The 18,751-nt window shown below is 40.8% G+C and overlaps 2 protein-coding genes across 2 annotated transcripts; both read left to right on the top strand.

The window, feature by feature from the left end:
• Positions 1 to 229: 229 nt before the first annotated feature.
• LOC114583382 (vomeronasal type-2 receptor 26-like) lies at positions 230 to 7,108 on the top strand. The gene is made up of 5 exons (XM_077916692.1): positions 230 to 635; positions 2,350 to 3,210; positions 4,766 to 4,993; positions 5,466 to 5,592; positions 6,207 to 7,108. The coding sequence occupies exons 1-5, from the start codon at positions 309 to 311 to the stop codon at positions 7,106 to 7,108; spliced, it is 2,445 nt and encodes an 814-aa protein (XP_077772818.1). The 5' UTR covers positions 230 to 308.
• Positions 7,109 to 10,963: 3,855 nt separating this feature from the next.
• On the top strand, positions 10,964 to 17,700 carry LOC114583383 (vomeronasal type-2 receptor 26-like). The gene is made up of 4 exons (XM_077918064.1): positions 10,964 to 11,280; positions 12,002 to 12,856; positions 16,004 to 16,130; positions 16,799 to 17,700. The coding sequence occupies exons 1-4, from the start codon at positions 10,993 to 10,995 to the stop codon at positions 17,698 to 17,700; spliced, it is 2,172 nt and encodes a 723-aa protein (XP_077774190.1). The 5' UTR covers positions 10,964 to 10,992.
• The last annotated feature ends 1,051 nt before the right edge of the window (positions 17,701 to 18,751 follow it).

Below are 18,751 nucleotides of genomic sequence, written 5' to 3'. Positions count from 1 at the left end.
AGGGAGAGCGACACCATTGAGTAAAGCCCTCTAGGCGCATAGGATGCCAGTCCACCTAGCTAAATACTGTCTACACATTGTCTGACAGTTGGCTTCCCAGGGTTTCAGATAGCAGGGACTTGAGCCTTGTTAGGTGATGCTGGAGATTGAACCTGCAACCTTCTGCTTACAAGACAGATGTTCTATAACTAAGCTACAGCATTTCTATCTCATGCTTTCCCAATATCCTTGAATTCCAGAGGGTCTCTCCACTCATTGGTAAAGGATTAGTTGGCCAATATGGATAATGGTACAAGTACTTTGGTCTGATGCAAATGCACATAACATGTTTCTCTCATTTCAGGGTCATGACTCAGATCTACCAGCACATTCTGGTCTTGGTATTTTCTGTAAAGGAGATCAATGAAAATCCACACATCCTCCCCAATGCCACCCTGGGCTTCCATATCTACAATAGCTATTTCAATCCAAGATGGACCTATCAGGCTTCATTGGAACTCTTCTCTACACGGGGCAGATTTGTCCCTAACTACAAATGTCATCCTCAGAACAATCCAGTAGCAGTCATTGGAGGACCTAACTCTAAAGTCTGTCTCTACATGGCAGATACCTTGTGCATATACAAGATTCCACAGGTAAGGTGTATGCATGGAACATAGTGGTTTAATATGTCCTTAAGGTCAAATGCTTAAAAAGAAAAATAACCATTATATTTAAAAGGAAATCAATGGGTTTTTTTCTTCAGCATATTGAACAAAAATGAAAACAGGTTACTCACAGCTTTTACTGGGCATTATTTGATACAGCGTACTCTGCAGCCCCCAGACAGCATCAGTTACCCTGAGCATCAATACAGCCTCCTTTGATCACCCCGTGATACAGGTTAATACACATCTGCCAGCAAAAAATACTGTCCTTCCTATGGACAGGTGTGGGTGTGGGTGGGTGGGTGGGTGGGATTTTTGTTCCAGTTCGCGTTAAAAGCTGAATCTACTTAATCTGCATTTCCCAAAATAATATGTGATCTTAAACACAGCCATCCTTTGAAATTTTGAAACGCTGTTCTCCAGCCACGTAATGTGTGCATAATTATATCTGCCTCAGGACAAATTCTCATTAAAATACTAATGGAATTTAACAGGGGTTTCTTAAAAATTAAAAAAGGAAACTTATGTGGAGAACTGGAACAACAAAATACTGAAAGAAAATGAAATTGACAGATTCATCCATCCAGAGTTTCTACTTGGTCAAGCCAAGACGTTCTTTTTCTGGCATCTATAACTCAGCACTTGCTGTTGAATGTATGAAGAAGGAAAAAACTAACTTTTAAGCCCTTGCAGCATTTTCTGGTAAATGAACCCTGAATGAGTTTTACTTCCCTATCAGACTCAAAACAGTCTCCATGCCAGGAGAGCACCTCTTTTGGCACTCTAGTTCCTTATTTGGCATCTCTGTGGATACCTTGCCAGACTAGGGTCTGTTAAGCATGTCCAGTCGATATACCTTACCATGGGCAAAGCCGGATGCTCAAGGTCCTTCTAGGAATTTTGCTTTCTGCTCATTATTTGTTCAACAGTGACTCCAGCCAGTTCTTCCATTTCTGGTCTCTGCCTGGCCTCTGTCCCTCTCTTTGGTCTTTCTTTTAGAAGAGGACCTGAGACCTCACCAAGCCTGAAACTTTGTATGGCTTTGACTATTTGCCACCTAACTTATCTGGCAGCCCCCCAGGAAGGGAAAATTGCATGTCTTCTCTTCCTGCAGGCTCTACTCCTTTCTAACATCTATCAGCAATCCCTGTTGGCTGTAGGAAGGAAACACAAGGTGCAGTTGGGTGCTCCTTAGTGGTCCTTAACATGCTACAACTCACATCAGTCTCCAAGCAAGATGCAGCTATATTACCATTATTGTAAATGAAGCCGCCAGCTAAAGGCTGGGGGAAATTGAAGTAAAAAAAAACATCAGGAGGGCAACAGATTGAGGAAGCCTGGTGTATAGGGTAGCTCCAGTCTGTTGTGCCTTTGCAGTTCACCCACTAACAGGAACTTCAGAAATTCTGAAATCTCCTAGTTCAGTCTAGTGCCCTTCAGATGTTTTTGGCTACAACTTCCATCCACCATCATAATTCTGGTTCAGCCTGATGGGAGTTGTTTTCCAAATCATGTGGGCGAGGGCACCAGGTTGGAGAACACTGTCCTAATTCATCAACTCCTTGAATACAGTGATTCAAATCAGAATATAATATGAATTGATATCTAGAAAATAGACTTTACACATAATACCGCTGCTCACATTTTCCTTAAATATTGATAGTATCATTTCCTGTATCCTTATTTTCCCCATTTTATTTAGCTCATATACGGCTCTGCTCCAGTGATAGATCAGAAAACCCAGTCAGTTCTCTACAACCAGATATTCCCAAAACTGAACCATCAATATAATGGGATTGTCCAGTTACTGCTGCATTTCAGGTGGACATGGATTGGGGTGTTGTATGTGAGTGATGACAATGGAGAGAGGTTTGTGCGGAACATGCTTCCCAAGTATGCCCAGAGAGGCATTTGCTTTGAATTAATAGAAAAATTCCCAACAATGGCTTTTTCCTCTGCTGTTGTTGACATGTTCGATCAGGGGATCAAAATACACAATATTCTCATGAGAAGTAATGCTAATGCCTTGGTCATTCATGGTGAAATAGATACCATGATCATGCTGAGCATATTTTTTCAGTATTCACAACACCAAGACGTACCAATAAAAGAAAAAGGCAAGGTCTGGATTATGACAGTCCATATGGATTTCACATCCCTTCCCTTTCAAAGAGGTTGGGACATAGACTTCCTCCATGGTGCTATATCTTTTGCTGTTCACTCCAGTGAAGCTGTAGGATTCCAGGAATTTCTTCAGATTTTAAGTCCTACTTCATCTAAAGAAGATGGTTTTATCAGAGACTTCTGGGAAAATGCATTTGCATGTCACTTCCCCAACTCCCAGGTAGACAGTCAAGATGGGGAAATCTGCAGTGGGGAGGAGAAGCTGGAGTCTCTTCCTGCATCAGTTTTTGAAAGGAGCATGACTGGCCACAGCTACAGCATCTACAATGCAGTTTATGCTGTGGCACATGCTTTGCATGCTATGTATTCATCTAGATTCAAACACAGAGGAATGGTGCATGACGGAAGAATGAAGCTTCTTAGCCAAGAACTGTGGAAGGTAATATACTGAACACACAAAGAGCCTGAGATGAGCTTCGCTGGATTACATCAATAGTAATGGTCTCCTCCCACTCTTGGGAGGTGATATTCAGAGGCATTGAGGCTCTGAGTCTGCTGTCATGGCTTGTAGTCATTGATAGCCTTTTTCTCCATGAAGTTGGCTAATACCCTTTTAAATCTGGAGTTCACCATATCTATGGGAGCAAAAAGAACATCAGAAATCTGTAGAAAATTTTCTTTTTACTAAGGTTGTTTTGGGCCACATTATGTGATATGTTAGATACATCACATGGCATTATGTGAATCACTGAAAGTACTATATAGCAGCAGTTTAGGGGTGCGACTGAAGCTTGCAGGAAGTGGGGTCAACTCTTTATTCTTGTCAATGGGAGATTCCAGTTGATTCAAATTGCAAGGCAACTATCATTATGGACAGTATAGAAATGTAATAAGTAATACACAGATAATAATAATATTCCACTGAGGGAAATGTTCTCTCATTCCTCACATCTTCTCTCTCTTTTTGGCGATCACTCACAGCTGAGTAAGATGAAGCACTGGTTGTGATATATTCCTCTCCTCCCAACAACCTTCCCACCCAGTTTTGAAAACTTCATCAGTTTTGCTGTTTGAATTTTGCTTTTCCTCGGCTAGTGCTGTGTCAAAGTCAATTTTTTTAAAAAACACTAATGCCTTGGTCACAATTCATGTGTGGTCTAGCTTTGTGTATCTGTGAAATAACCATACACCAACAATTGGGGGGACTAAATAAAATAAAATGGAGATAACTGAACGGTTTATACTGGCTTTCCTCATATATATACACATTGTTAATTAAAAATGTAAGCTAGCACTAAGTATCAGTCATTATGGAGAGAAAAATCAGTAAACTCTAACCACTTAGCCACATGATGAATCTGAAGGGCAGTAGAATATTGTTTACCTTTCACACAACTTTTTTGGCCTCTTTTTCCTCAACCCATAGCTTTTAGATTTCGTTCTTCTTTAGGTGTCAATTTCTAAGGCTGAATTTTTGATTTTCCAAGTCAAAATAATAGTCTTTAAAGCAGAAAGCAACAATTTAGCAGCATGCAGATTTTAAAATGTTATTCACTCTGTGGATAATGATTTACATTCACATTTATACATCACTTTCTACAAAAAAAGTCTCAAATTTACTTACAAAGTTAGTAAACAGCAACAGAATAAAACATTAATAAAGGCTAGATATGAAAAGGAAAAACAAAATCAAACAAAATTCTTGAAGTGCTCTTCCAACAATGGTATAAAAAGTATAAATACTCCACACCCAACCAAAAGATGAGCACCACAAAAAAGGCCAAAAACATACCAAGAAATGATCCAAATTAACAGCCAAAAGCCTAAGCAAAAAGGAATGTTTAGCTTTGTGCCTGGAAGCTGACAGAGATGGGGATAGGCATGTTTCCCTGAGAAGAACTTTCTACAAATGGGGAGCTTCTGTTCAAGTGGGAAAGATAATAATTGTCTAACTGTTTTCATTAATTTCTCCCCACTTCCACTTCCCCTATTAGCTCAACCATCTTGTGAGGAGCATCTCATTTAATAATAGTGCTGGAGAAAAAGTTTCCTTCAATGAAAATGGAGAGTTAGCAGCTGGATATGATATTCTAAACTGGATCACATTTCCAAACCAGTCTTTTTGTAGAGTTAAAATTGGAAAGATTGACCCCATGACTCCGCAAAAAGAAGTTTTCACCATTTTTGAGGAAGCCATTGTGTGGCCCAGCAGGTTTAACCAGGTAAGGTCCGTTCATATATTGGGGTGTCTGCACTACTCATTTTCACAGAGGTTCACAGTTCAAACACCAACATACTTGTATAGTATTGACCTCACCATTCTGAGTTCCTATGTATGCATGAAACATGTTCTATGGTGTACAGTGTAACTTACTTCCAAATAATCATGCATTGGAACTCAAAGGCATAACAAAAAGATGAGTGAGCAAAGTATAACCAAGTAACTGCAACTAATTATGCTGAGAAGACATACCTTTCATGATGTCAGCTATGATAACTATAAGTGAACAACCAATGTGGACTGCTATCATTGTTAAGTGTAACAAGGAAATAGTGGCCTTAAACACTTATCTGGCTTCTGACCTCTGTTGGCTGTCCTGTTTGAGATAGCTTAGTGGATTTCCATAATATAGTACATTGTAGATATGGAAGCATGCAAAAGAGAAAACATTCTCCTTTTTCATTTGTGGACAGGCTCAGCCCCTTTCTCTTTGTAATGGCCATTGCAATTTGGGATATCATAAGGCAAAGAAGGAAGGGCAGCCATCTTGCTGCTATCATTGCCTTCCATGTCCTGAAGGGAAGATATCAAACCAGACAGGTAAGGACATACTATAAAAGGTAAAGGTACCCCTGCCCATACGGGCCAGTCTTGATAGACTCTAGGGTTGTGCGCCCATCTCATTAAGAGGCCGGGGGCCAGCACTGTCCGGAGACACTTCCGGGTCATGTGGCCAGTGTGACAAAGCCGCATCTGGCGAGCCAGCACAGCACACGGAAATGCCGTTTACCTTCCCGCCAGTAAACGGTCCCTATTTATCTACTTGCACCCAGAGGTGCTTTCGAACTGCTAGGTTGGCAGGCGCTGGGACCGAGCAACGGGAGCGCACCCCGCCGCGGGGATTCGAACCGCCGACCTTTCGATCGGCAAGCCCTAGGCGCTGAGGCTTTTACACACAGCGCCACCCGCGTCCCCAAGGACATACTATACAGAGCATATAAAATATAAAAAAATTAGGGTAATCAGATGTTTGTTTCTCTACACAATCCAGAATATGACAACCTTCTAACAAAATGGCACAATAAGACTGAATATTTGTTTTTTTTAGATTTCAGCCTGACAACTCTCGTTCATTTCTTTGTAATATCAAGATATGATCATTTCAAGGTTCCATCAGGGCTACCATATTTTAAAACACATGCTTTGTTTTCCAGACATGGATGACTGCTTTCGATGTCCAGAAGATCAGTATCCAAACCATGCCCATAATTCATGCATTCCAAAATTCATAACCTTCCTCACTTTTGGAGAACCTTTGGGAATCTCTTTGGCTACTTTGGCTCTCTCGTTTTCTTTCCTCACTGCTTTGGTGCTTTGGATTTTTGTGAAGCACCAAGACACTCCCATAGTCAAAGCTAACAACCGGGATCTTACTTACACCCTCCTTGTCTCCCTCCTGCTCTCCTTCCTTTGTGCGTTGCTGTTCATTGGCCAGCCTGAGAAGGTGGCATGCCTGTTACGGCAAACCACTTTTCTTATCGTATTTGCAGTGGCTGTATCTTGTGTGCTGGCCAAAACTATAATTGTGGTTGTAGCCTTCATGGCCACCCAGCCTGAAACTAGGATGAGAAAATGGGCAGGGAAAAGACTGGCCATTTCTATTGTCCTTTCCTGTTCCCTTATTCAAGCCACCCTTTGTGGTGTGTGGCTGGCAATCTCACCCCCATTCCCAGAATTCGACATGCTCTCAGTGACTGACCAAATCGTATCAGAGTGTAATGAAGGTTCCAGTACCATGTTCTACTCTGTCCTGGGCTTCCTGGGCTTCTTGGCCATTGTGAGCTTCATTGTGGCATTCCTAGCTAGGAAGTTACCCGACAGTTTTAATGAAGCCAAGTTTATCACCTTCAGCATGTTGGTCTTTTGCAGTGTTTGGCTGTCCTTTGTTCCAACTTACTTGAGCACAAAAGGAAAACACATGGTTGCTGTGGAGATCTTCTCCATCTTGTCTTCTAGTGCTGGGTTATTGGGTTTTATATTTTCCCCAAAATGTTATATTATTGTGGTGAAGCCAGAGCTGAACAACAAGGAGCAGTTAAGAAGAAGAAATCACTGAAGCATCTAAAATTCTATGGCCCTGTTCCATCTTAATTTGAATCTACGCAAAGGGATTTAAGGCAGCCTCAACTGATTAGTTCAACTGGATTGCCGTTTAGATTGCAGTTTCTCCCTTTATTCCCTCATTAGGCAGTACATATATATTGCAACGTATGGATCGAATATAGGAACCATCCTATGTTAATATCAACACCCTATCCCAAGTCTGCCAACTAAACAAGATATGGGAGCCGAAGCTTTCTTCCTTAGGTTTGCCAAACATAGTGGCATAATTATCTGCCACCTTGAGTTGATATGAAGATACCCCCTCTTTGGAGCTGTCCTATGTTAATTCATTATTCCCCCCCACACACACATCCAGCAGCCCAACAACATATAGCAAACCCAAGCATGTAAGCTCTGCCCTTCCATTTTAAATGCCACAGCATTGTCATTTATTTCCTGAATGCAACAGTACAAACAATAAATCCAAGTTATACAGAGCTCAGGATTTGTGGGAAATTTATTTTGTCTGCCTGCATGCAAATGGGCCATATCGTTTGACTAGTTGCTCTGTTGAGATTCAAAGCTCCCAACTCCAGAAAACTCCTGCACCAACACTTTGAGTTGTATCCAACTGCTTCATCCCATGAGTGCAAGCATTTCTGCTTGTACAATGGATTTCCTCCCCTCTCCTCACCCTGTGTGGGCCTCATACTCTCCCAATATCGGCTCCGGTGTGTCGGGGGAGGGAGAACCTAGAGTTCACATGGGGGACAGGGAAATCACACCTTTTACAAAGGGCAATGAGAAAAAAGTTCCGGTGCAGCCTTCCAGAGGCCACTTACTGGTCACGCATGAGGCCAGAGGCAAAAGAGTGAGCAGCAACAAATGTAAATTTTGAATCTGCATAGTACACTAGTACCTGCACACACTCACAAGTCAAGTAAGAGGCATTATTGGAGTTCAAGGACACATTCCAGTCAGGGGAAAGATCTCTGGGTGTGGAGCTGGGTAGTAAGGGGTTTCAACTGGGAAGAATTCCAAATATCAGTATATTATTCAGCGTCCAGGTCTGGGATTCCCATGCCCTGTTCTCATTGAATGAAGTATCCAAACAAACCCCTGTGTGGCAAAGAGAACAAGCTGTGAAGCTTTGTGTATTCAACAAATATGATGTCCAACACTGAACAGTAATTCCTGATATTGACTTCAAATCATAAAAAGTTCAAAATGAAATCTTTAGTCTCAAAGTCTCTGAAAATCTTTAAATGAAGCGAGGTACCAAACTTTGTACGGTGGAAGACAAGCTGTGAAGCTATATGTATTCAAGAATGATGTCCAACGCTGAACAGTAATTCCGAATATTGACTACTGTTTCGGGGAATTCTTCGTCAGCGTGGTGGGTGGATATAGAAAGCTTCATAAACCGAAAATAAATTTTTACAGACGATGACCTGCATGACATATCACTTTACAAAAATTATAAACTATAATACAAACAGTAATGGAGAAGAGTACATACCCCATCTTATTTTGAATGAATGTATATAAATGAAAATATCAAATGCTGTGGAACAGTGCTCATGTAATAATGTACTCACTGCTACTAACAATATTTTTTGAGAAACATGTAAAGCCAAATCTGGGTGATTCTGATAACAACGAGGTTGAGTTTAAAGGTACAGTGCAAAGTAACAATACAAATACAAGGAGATTGAGGTCTAACTCAGAGTTGAGAACCCCTGGAGAAATGGTTTTAAACATGCAGGAGAAAAAAGTTAATAAAGGACCCAGAACAGGGAGGAGATAAGTCTATGGGGATTTATGGAATCCTTTTTTGTTGTTGCTGTTGCTTGAGGATTGGTTGTAGATTTGTAAATTTGTAAATAAATAAATTTATAAAAAACACAACAAAAACAAAAGAACAGAAGTCAGGACTGCAGAGAATACAAACTTAGGGCAGTTTTTCAACAACATTTAACTCCCTCCACACACATCATTTTTTCAAGGGGATTTCTGCCATCATCATCATATTAATCTGTCAGTTTGTGAATACCAGTGAGACCTGCACAGAGCAAGCTAAGTAACTTCACTTTCAAGTGTAATGCATCTAGCATGGTATTTGCTCAAAGGTCCCTGCTTGTACAAAGATGAGAGTATAAATACCATCTGCTCCTAACTACTATAGTTACATCCACCTACTTTCCTGCTACAAATTGCACTATCTTGGACTAATAATTCCCATAACACCATTAGATGATCACATGAGCTGGATGATTGCAGCCATTACATCTAAATGCCTGTAAATCTCAATGATATTATTATCCTCTCTGTAATTATGAAATTAAGCGTAGAAGCTTTGTTTCCACATATCAAGGAAGCTGCAAATATGAGTTGCATTATTATCAATGAAGATCGGAGGGTGCTGTGAATATTGCCGGTACAATTCCAAGGTGCAACAAGAGATAGTCAGAGATTGGTCAGGCTGATAACAGATGCTTTACACTGCACAATCTGACTCACAAATCAGTGTAGTGTGGACTTAAGTTAGGCTGCCCAACACAGCAAAGGACTTACTGAAAGATAATGTGGGGACAGGAGAATTTAGGTAGAAGAGGAATTATTTCCTGCAAGATAGTTGGATTTGTACTATTGCCATCAGTGCTTCTGCTTCAGGTGATGTGCACAATTCCTAACACTAAGTGCAGCATCTGCAGCCCCCTTCCTTTTCTTCACAAGTATTACCAACCAGGAGTCCTCATCGTTGCTGGTATTATGTCTCAGATCTCCATATTTTTCAACGCAATAGACTTCGATAAATGTCCTTCTAATGACCTCTTTGATGACATTGTGTAAGATTTGTTTTGTATTTCTTTTTTTAAAAAAAATTATTCATTTTATAACACAAATAAACAACACAAATAGAAAAACAAACAATACAAACAGATCCTTGTCTTATCCTTATTTTTTCTAAACGTTGTAAGGAGGGCTTCCCCAAGTCCCACCTGTCTGATTTTCATTTTACCTCATCTTTAGCAGTTTACATATATCATAATTTCTAACCATTTTTTTTATCACACTTAAAAATCTTCACATTTCACTTACAAATAATACTATTTTAAAATACGCTATCTGCTACTTCTACCCCCTACAGCCTATATTCACTTCCAAAGCTATTCTAAGATTTAAATATTAACATATTTTTTCAACCATTCCTCAAACTTCTTCCAATCTTCTTCCACCATCTCTTTTCTCTGGTCTCAGAGTCTCCCAGTCAGTTCAGCAAGTTCCACATAGTCCATCATCTTCATCTGCCATTCTTCGATAGTTGGTAAATCTTCTTTCTTCCAATTCTTGGCTAGCAATATTCTCGCAGCTGTTGTGGCATACAGAAAAAAAGTAATATCCTTTTTGAGGATTTCACCCCCACTATTCCAAGTAAAAAGGCTTCTGGTTTCTTAATAAATGTGTTTTTCCACACTTTTTGCAGCTCATTATAAATCCTTTCCCAGAAGTCTTTTACCTTGGGGCACGTCCACCACATGTGGTAAATGGTTCCTTCTTTTTCTTTGCATTTCCAGCATTTATTATCATGAGTATGATGCATTTTTGTTAACTTCACTGGTGTTAAATACCATCTGAACATCATTTTTTGTGTTTTTATGTTTTAAAGTGCATTATGATCCTTGGATGAACAACAGTGTATAGAAATTTAATTTAAAAATAACTAGATTTAAACACCATAGTTTAGAGCTGGAACCTGTGCATGTTAATATTCCTCCAGATTTACCTGAATTCAGATTGATCAGTAAGATAGTATTGGGGCAGCTGAAGTGTAGAAATTGTCCTATCCAGAAGGAAACACACTCTGTTACAGCATGTAACTCTCATTTCAGGGTTATGACACAACTCTACCAACATATCCTGGCATTAGTATTTGCTGTAAAAGAGATCAATGCAAACCTCCAAATCTTACCCAACCTCACCCTGGGCTTCCACATCTATAACAGCCATTTCAGTGCCAGCTGGACCTATCGTTCCTCCTTGGAACTGCTCTCTACATACAGCAGATTTATCCCCAACTACAAGTGTGACTCCCAGAATGAACTAGCAGCAGTCATTGGAGGTCCGAACTCTGAGGTTTGTCTTCATATGGCAAGTATACTGAGCAACTACAGGATTCCACAGGTATCATTCTCTTAGAGCACCTCTCATGTTAGACACTACCCAAACCATTGGGTCTTCTTTTCAGGCAGAAACCTAGCACTTTGCAGGTGCCGATGATCAGTTGCCACTTCACAACTGCTACTGTGTTGATCCTTTGTCAGTTCTTTTTCATTTGCTTTTTCTCCTTGTTGCTTAATACAGAATGTTATTAACTGACTTGGAAATAAATGGTGAGGAGCCGGATAGATATCTTAATACAACTAATTGAAATAAGCTGGCTGAGGGACTACAGTAAGGTGTCCTGCAGATGTTATTGAAATCCAACTTTCATCAGCCCCAGCCAGCAAGGGCAACCTACTCATAGATAATGGGAGTTCTCCTCCTACAATGGAAGATGGTGGAAGTCCTGTTTCACCAGTGTAATGTAAGACATGGCACTACCATGAAAGGTAACTGAGCATTATTGCTTGAGCAGATTGCCACAACCCTCGACCAGCATATACTTTGTGCTACTACAATTTCATTGGTGAGAACATTTTTCTATGTTTTGTGGATTGCTCATTCTTTAATGGTCTCTTAAGTTCGAGGAAAACCTGGACAAGATCCCATGTCAGCAGCACTCCCTCAAAACAAAAGCTGAAATCTAGATTGTACTTTCACTGCAGCCAATACAAGTTAACATAGAAAACCACTGTGCACTTAACAAAAATTCTCATCTCCTCATTTCCTGTCTTTGATTTAGCTCATCTATGGTCCTGCTCCAATGAGAAATAATAAAAATGAAATTGCTTTCCTTAACCAAATGTTTCCAAGTATAGACCATCAATATGAAGGGATTCTCATGTTACTGCTACACTTCGGATGGCTATGGACTGGTGTATTGACTGCGGATAATGAGAATGGAGAGACGTTTCTACAGAGCGTGGTTCCAAAATTTATTCTGCGAGGAATCTGCCTTGATTTCATAGGAAGATTTCCAACAATGACTTATACTAATGGTATTATGGACGTAGTTGCAGATGGGCTCAAGACATTTAATGTTGCCATGAGAAGTACTGTTAATGTGTTGATCATTCATGGGGAAATCGATTCCATGACACTTTTGAGAATGTTTCCTGCTATGTCAGAATATGAAGAAATACCAATAAAGGCTAAAGGGAAAGTTTGGGTTATGACAGTTCAGATGGATTTCACATCACTTCCCTTTCAGAGGGATCAGGACATAGACTTCCTCCATGGTACTCTATCCTTCACAATTCACTCAGAGGAGGTCTTGGGATTCCAGGAATTTGTTCAGATGAGAAATCCCATCTTGGAAAAAGAAGATGGCTTTATGAGGATATACTGGGAAAAGGCATTTCAGTGTCATTTCCCTGACTCTGAGGGAAATATGCAGGATGGTGATGTTTGCACTGGGGAGGAGAAGCTGGAGACTCTTCCTGGCTCTATTTTTCCAACAAGCATGACTGGCCACAGCTATAGCATCTACAATGCAGTCTATGCTGTGGCACACGCGGTGCATGCCATGCAGTCATCTAAGTTGAAGCGCAGAGAGGGTGAAGGGCGGCTGAAGCTTTGGAATCAACAGATGTGGAAGGTAATATCATGAGCACAATAATGCAGGAATGCTCACCATAGCCCTGGAAATAACAATAAAAAGAAAGTATCCAGAGTGTTTGAAAAGTTTCTGTTTCTACCAAGGGTGGTTAGCATCTCAAGACCAAATTACACGTGACATTGAAAGCATAGCTCACTGTTGTGTGAATCTGTTCTAGGGACCTCATTCAGGACTGTGACTGACTGACACTGAATGGGGTTAGGCTTTTATTCTTACCAATAGGAGTTTACACCAGAAGTTTCCATTTAAGGCCAAATGGCAGCTTCTTCAGAAGGATTTCTCTCTCTCTCTCTCTCCCTCTCCCTCCCTCTCTCCCTCCCTCCCTCCATTTCTCTCTCTCTCTCTCTCTCATTATTCTTCATGAAAATATCTTATTAAAAAAAAACCTTACTGAAATTAAATGCCCATATGTACGTAGAGAAAGAGTACACAGGAGGTAATTGTTCTGCATTTACTTACTTAAGGCCATAAGAAGATGCTGCTGGACCAGGACATTGGCCCATCTAGTCCAGCATCCTTTTTTGTCAAAAGAAGATGATGGTGATGTAATGCTCAATGACTTCTATTGCATCCATTACTGGTCTTTATGAATCTTTTGAAGGGTCCATTGCTCATATCCCCAAGAATGAAAGTTCATCATCAACCTGTCATATTTTCTTATGAAATACCCTTCTTTCCCCATCTTTCTGTCGACATCCGGGGGCTGAAAGGCCAGCTGGCTAGCCCCCAGCTGGTTCATTTCCCTCTCAGCCTTCACACTGCGAAGATCCATCAAGCTCTGGCTCTGACATAAATTAGTGACTCAAGCTAGCTGACGAGCGCACTATACGTAGCAGTGTAAACCGCACAAACAGAAGAGGCTGTGGGTACATACTGCAACTACAGATTTATTTTTCATAAATCAGAACAAAGAAACATGTCATCTTTCCTCGCCATCTTCTCGGAGGGAGAGTCAAAACAAAAGCAATACAGCGAAAGTTCTGCTTACGCCAGCAAACTGTGCTGAAATGTAAACAGACATGTGACACGTAACAATCCCATGCCTGCAACTAAAGGTGCAATGGAATCTTCCAACACTTCCCCCCTGTCCAATTTGCTCAGTCATTTGGTGAGAAATAATAATAATATAATAATAATTTTTTTATTTATACCCCGCCCATCTGGCTGGGCTTCCCCAGCCATTCTGGGCAGCTTCCACCAAAATATTAAAATACAGTAATCCATCAAACATTGAAAGCTTCCTTAAATAGCTTCTTTAATAATAGTGCTTGGGGGGAAAGTTTATTTTAACCAAAATGGTCCACAAGACCCCTGGGGAAAGTTCACCATTCATGAGGATGCCATTGTATGGCCCAGCAGGTTAAACCAACTTTGACTCCAGACACATGTCTCTAGTGCTAAGGCAGGGATGGGGAACCTCCAGCCCTCCTGATGTTTCTGAACTGCAACACCCATATTCCCAGCAAGTATAGCCAATACCTGTCAGTCACGCACCCTACAACTACAATGTCTATATAGAAGTCTATGTGGTTACACATGCTTTGAATGCCATGCACCCATCTAGACTCAAAGGCAGAATGAGAGTGGATGAAGGAATAACATTTCAGAATGAGCAGTTGTGGACGGTAATGTCCCGAGGGTGCTAAAAGTGGAGTAGAAATGATGATGGATCAGTCCAAAGGTTTCCCAAGGCAGCCAACTTGATACCTGTGGGATGTGCTCAGTCTGGACATTATGGCAATAGTCGTCTCCCAACAGTCTGGTGTTCAGAGGCACGATGCCCCTTTTTCTGGAGCAAGTATAAACTCATTGTGGCTAATAGCCATAGATATCCAATTTCATCCATGACTTTGTCTAATCTCCACTGTTCACCATATACAAAGGAATAAGCAGAGAATCTAGATTCTCTGGAAAGTCCAAAAGCTGATAATAAGAAGCATGGAGCAAGATTTTTTTCCTGCTTCTATCTTCCATCACTTCATGGTTATAAATGTAGTAGTTGCTATACCATTCTGACCTGCTCCACTGCTGCCCAGTCACTTCCTTCATTAGTACTACTGTTACATTTTATTATTGTAGTTTATTACTGTATCTGTTTATTTTTATACATATCTCTCTCTCTCTTTTTTTGGTATGTTTCCCCCCCTTTTTTATATATATATATATTTTTTATACATATCTCTCAACGTTCCTGCAATAAGCTCAAGGTGGCCTATCGGGCTCTTCCTCTCTCTGTATCCATTCTTCCTTGGTATAAAGCTTTTAAACAGTTCAGTAATCAATTGCGAATGATCACCAGCCTTTTGTATATTCTTATGAATTTGCTTTCATTTAATTTCTCTCTAATTCTACCTCTTCTTTCTCCCCAAACAGCTCAACCACTTTGTTAAAAGCATCTCATTTAATAATAGTGATGGGGGGAAAGTTTCCTTCAACCAAAATGGAGAGTTAGAGTCTGTATTTGATGTTATAAACTGGGTCACATTTCCAAACCAGTCCTTTCGGAGAGTGAAAGTTGGAAAGATCGACTCCATGGCTCCCAAAGAAGAAGTGTTCAGCATTTGTGAAGGAGCCATCGTGTGGCCCAGCAGGTTTAACCAGGTGAGATAAATTCATATTTTGTAGCCTATCCATCACTTGTACAATGATTTGCAGTTCAGATACTGACCTAGCTCTGTGCTATGCTCACCCATGTGCTTAGTATAGGAGTGAGGGCATGGCTGTAGAGATCTTCCATGTTTTGCACATTAAGTGACATTCATTAAATCCACTATTGCACTACAACCACCAAATTTACCACCTGAAAAAAAAGTAAAACTTGATGAATTTACAGAAGGCCATATTCATGTAGGGGAAGGCACCTTAAGGATTCCTTTTATCACAACGGGGCTTGCTGGTTTCCTTTCCCTACCCAAATCTGTGACATATTGATCTGCTTTCCTTTGGACCACATCAGTGAGGTCAAGAAAAATGTCTTTTTGTCTGGGCAACCTAGGAACTCCATACACACTGTCCAGGTTTGGTGCTGCTAATGCAGCAGTTCAAGGAGATAGTTCAGCAAGTATACATTGTGGATACAAAATATTGCAAAAAAAGAAACCATGATCCTTTTTCATTTGTGGACAGGCCCAGCCTCTTTCTCTTTGTAATGCCAATTGTCCTTTGGGTTATCAAAAAACAAAGAAGGAAGGGAAACCATTTTGCTGCTATGATTGCGTCTTATGTCCAGAAGGGAAGATTTCTAACCAGACAGGTAAGAGACATCATGTATAGAGTCTTTAAAATGTACTGACACTAAGATATTCAGACACACACTTCCCTTGTGGTGTTCAGTTGTTCATAAATTTCCGCAAAGTTGTTCAGAATTCAGTGAAGGTTGTGGTTCCTGATATGGGGATACAGCCTGATATATTCAATAATATCAGTCGAAGCCATTGATAGCTGGCTATTAATCAGACAAAGGAGGTATCATAATCTGAAAAAGCAGAAACTTTCAGAAATAAGAAAGAACTTCAGGGGAAAGCTAACGGACAACAGCCTCTCTCTGTCTTAAAAACAAGACCAAAGATCTATGTTTCACAATTCAGAGAAGCGCTAAAACGGATATACAACCTTGCTCCAGTTGACATATTACAATGGGAAGTTCAAATCATGTTGGGATGTTAAAAATTTGAACAACTAAAATCTGATGGAATCCTGACCGTAAGTGATAACACTGAGCTGAGTCAAGTTAGGTCCCAACATCTGGGAGTGGGTGGGAATTGAATATGGCATATTGCTAATAATATAATCACATGAGAAGTGTGGCAAATTGTTTTTCAGATTTCAACCTGGCAGCCCTTCTTTAAGGTTTTGTTGTTTTCATTTTGATCATTTTAGTATTATGCATGTAGTGGTGCTCATACAGCTCTTCTTTTTCAGACACTGATGAATGCTTTCATTGCTCACCGGATCATTACCCAAATGTGGAAAAGGATTCATGCATGCCAAAGGTCATCCATTTCTTGTCTTATGGGGAACCCCTGGGGATCTCTTTGGCCTGTTTTGCTCTTTCCTTGTCCTTCCTTACAGTTTTGGTGCTTTGGATTTTCATTAAGCACCGGGACACTCCCATCGTCAAAGCCAACAACCGCAACCTCTCCTACACTCTCCTCATCTCCCTCTTGCTTGCTTTCCTATGTGCTCTTCTATTCATCGGTCAACCTAAGAAAGTGACGTGTCTCCTTCGACAAACAGCTTTTGGCATCATCTTTTCAGTGGCAGTTTCTTGTGTGCTGGCCAAGACAATCATTGTGGTCCTTGCTTTCATGGTCACCAAACCAGGGTCCAGCATGAGGAAATGGGTGGGGAAACAACAGGCCACTTCCATTATTCCTTCCTGTTCCTTGATGCAAGCTGCTCTTTGTACTGTGTGGCTGGCAACTTCTCCCCCATTTCCAGCTTTAGACATGAACTCAATGAGTAAAGAGATAGTTCTGGAATGTAATGAAGGGTCAGTCACCATGTTCTATTGTGTCTTGGGGTTTATGGGTCTGCTGGCCATTGTCAGCTTCTGTATAGCCTTCCTAGCCAGGAAGTTACCCGACAGCTTTAATGAAGCCAAGTTTATCACCTTCAGCATGCTGGTATTTTGCAGTGTGTGGCTGTCCTTTGTTCCAACTTACTTAAGCACAAAAGGAAAATATTTGGTGGCTGTGGAGATCTTCTCCATTTTGGCCTCCAGTGCTGGTTTACTAGGCTGTATATTTTCCCCAAAATGTTATATTATTGTGATGAAGCCAGAGCTGAACAACAAGGAGCAGTTAAGAAGAAGAAATCAGTGAAGAACCTACAATTCTATGGCCCTGCTCCATCTAAATTTGTACCTACGCAAAGGGATTTAAGCCAGCCACAACTGATTAGTTCAACTGGATTTCAGTTTAGATTACAGTTTCTCCCTTTATTCCCTCATTAGGCAGTACATATATATTGCAACATATGGATTGAATATAGGAACCATCCTATGTTAATATCAACTCCCTATCCCAAGTCTGCCAACCAAACAAGATGTGGGAGCCAAAGCTTTCTACCTTAGGTTTGCCAAATGTAGTGGCATGATTATCTGCCACCTTGAGTTGATATGAAGATACCCCCTCTTTGGAGCTATCCTATGTTAATTCATTATTTCCCCCCCCCACATCCGGCAGCCCAACAACATATAGCCAACCCAATGTAATATAAGCTCTGCTCTTCCATTTTGAATGCCACAGCATTGCCATTTATTTCCTGAATAATTTCCAGTACAAACAATAAATACAAGTTATACAGAGCCCAGGATTTGTGGGAAATTTATTTTGTCTGCCTATATGCAAATGGGCGATATCGTTTGGCTAGTTGTTCTGTGGAGATTCCCAACTCCAGAAACCTCCTGCCCCAGCTCTTTGTGTTGTATCCAACTGCTTCATCCCATGAGTGAAAGATTTTCGGCTTTTACAATGGATTTTTTCCCTTCTCCTCACCCTGGGTGGGCCTCATACCCTCCCAATATCTGCTCCAGAGTGTCGGGGGAGGGAGAACCTAGAATTCACATGGGGGAGCGAGAGATCGAACCTTTTACAAAATGAGAAAAAAGTTCCGGAGCAGCCTTCCCCCTGCCTGTCACACATGGGGCCAGAGACAAAAGAGTGAGCAGCAACAAATGTAAGTTTTGCGTTTGTATGGTACACAAGTATCTGCACAAACTCACAAGTCAAGTAACGGACTTTATTGGAGTTCGAGGACACATTCCAGTGAGGGAAAAGATCTCTGTGTGTGGAGCTGGCTAGTAAGGGGTTTCACTTGGGAAGAATTCCAAATATCAGCATTATATTCAGCTCCCAGATCTTGAATTCCCAA

Source organism: Podarcis muralis, chromosome 13 (genome assembly GCF_964188315.1).
Source record: "Podarcis muralis chromosome 13, rPodMur119.hap1.1, whole genome shotgun sequence".
NCBI classification, from domain to species: Eukaryota; Metazoa; Chordata; class Lepidosauria; order Squamata; family Lacertidae; genus Podarcis; species Podarcis muralis.
Note: the sequence above shows the minus strand (reverse complement) of the source record. Positions and strands in the feature narration are given on the sequence as shown.

What these genes read in the sequence shown, in the direction of transcription:
- LOC114583382 (XM_077916692.1), top strand. Translation starts at nt 309, where the DNA reads ATGCAAATGCACATAACATGTTTCTCTCATTTCAGGGTCATGACTCAG. An exon ending in GCATATACAAGATTCCACAG is followed by an intron (nt 636 to 2,349) that starts GTAAGGTGTATG and finishes CATTTTATTTAG; the next exon opens with CTCATATACGGCTCTGCTCC. An exon ending in GGCCCAGCAGGTTTAACCAG is followed by an intron (nt 4,994 to 5,465) that starts GTAAGGTCCGTT and finishes ATTTGTGGACAG; the next exon opens with GCTCAGCCCCTTTCTCTTTG.
- LOC114583383 (XM_077918064.1), top strand. Translation starts at nt 10,993, where the DNA reads ATGACACAACTCTACCAACATATCCTGGCATTAGTATTTGCTGTAAAA. An exon ending in GCAACTACAGGATTCCACAG is followed by an intron (nt 11,281 to 12,001) that starts GTATCATTCTCT and finishes TCTTTGATTTAG; the next exon opens with CTCATCTATGGTCCTGCTCC. An exon ending in GGAATCAACAGATGTGGAAG is followed by an intron (nt 12,857 to 16,003) that starts GTAATATCATGA and finishes ATTTGTGGACAG; the next exon opens with GCCCAGCCTCTTTCTCTTTG.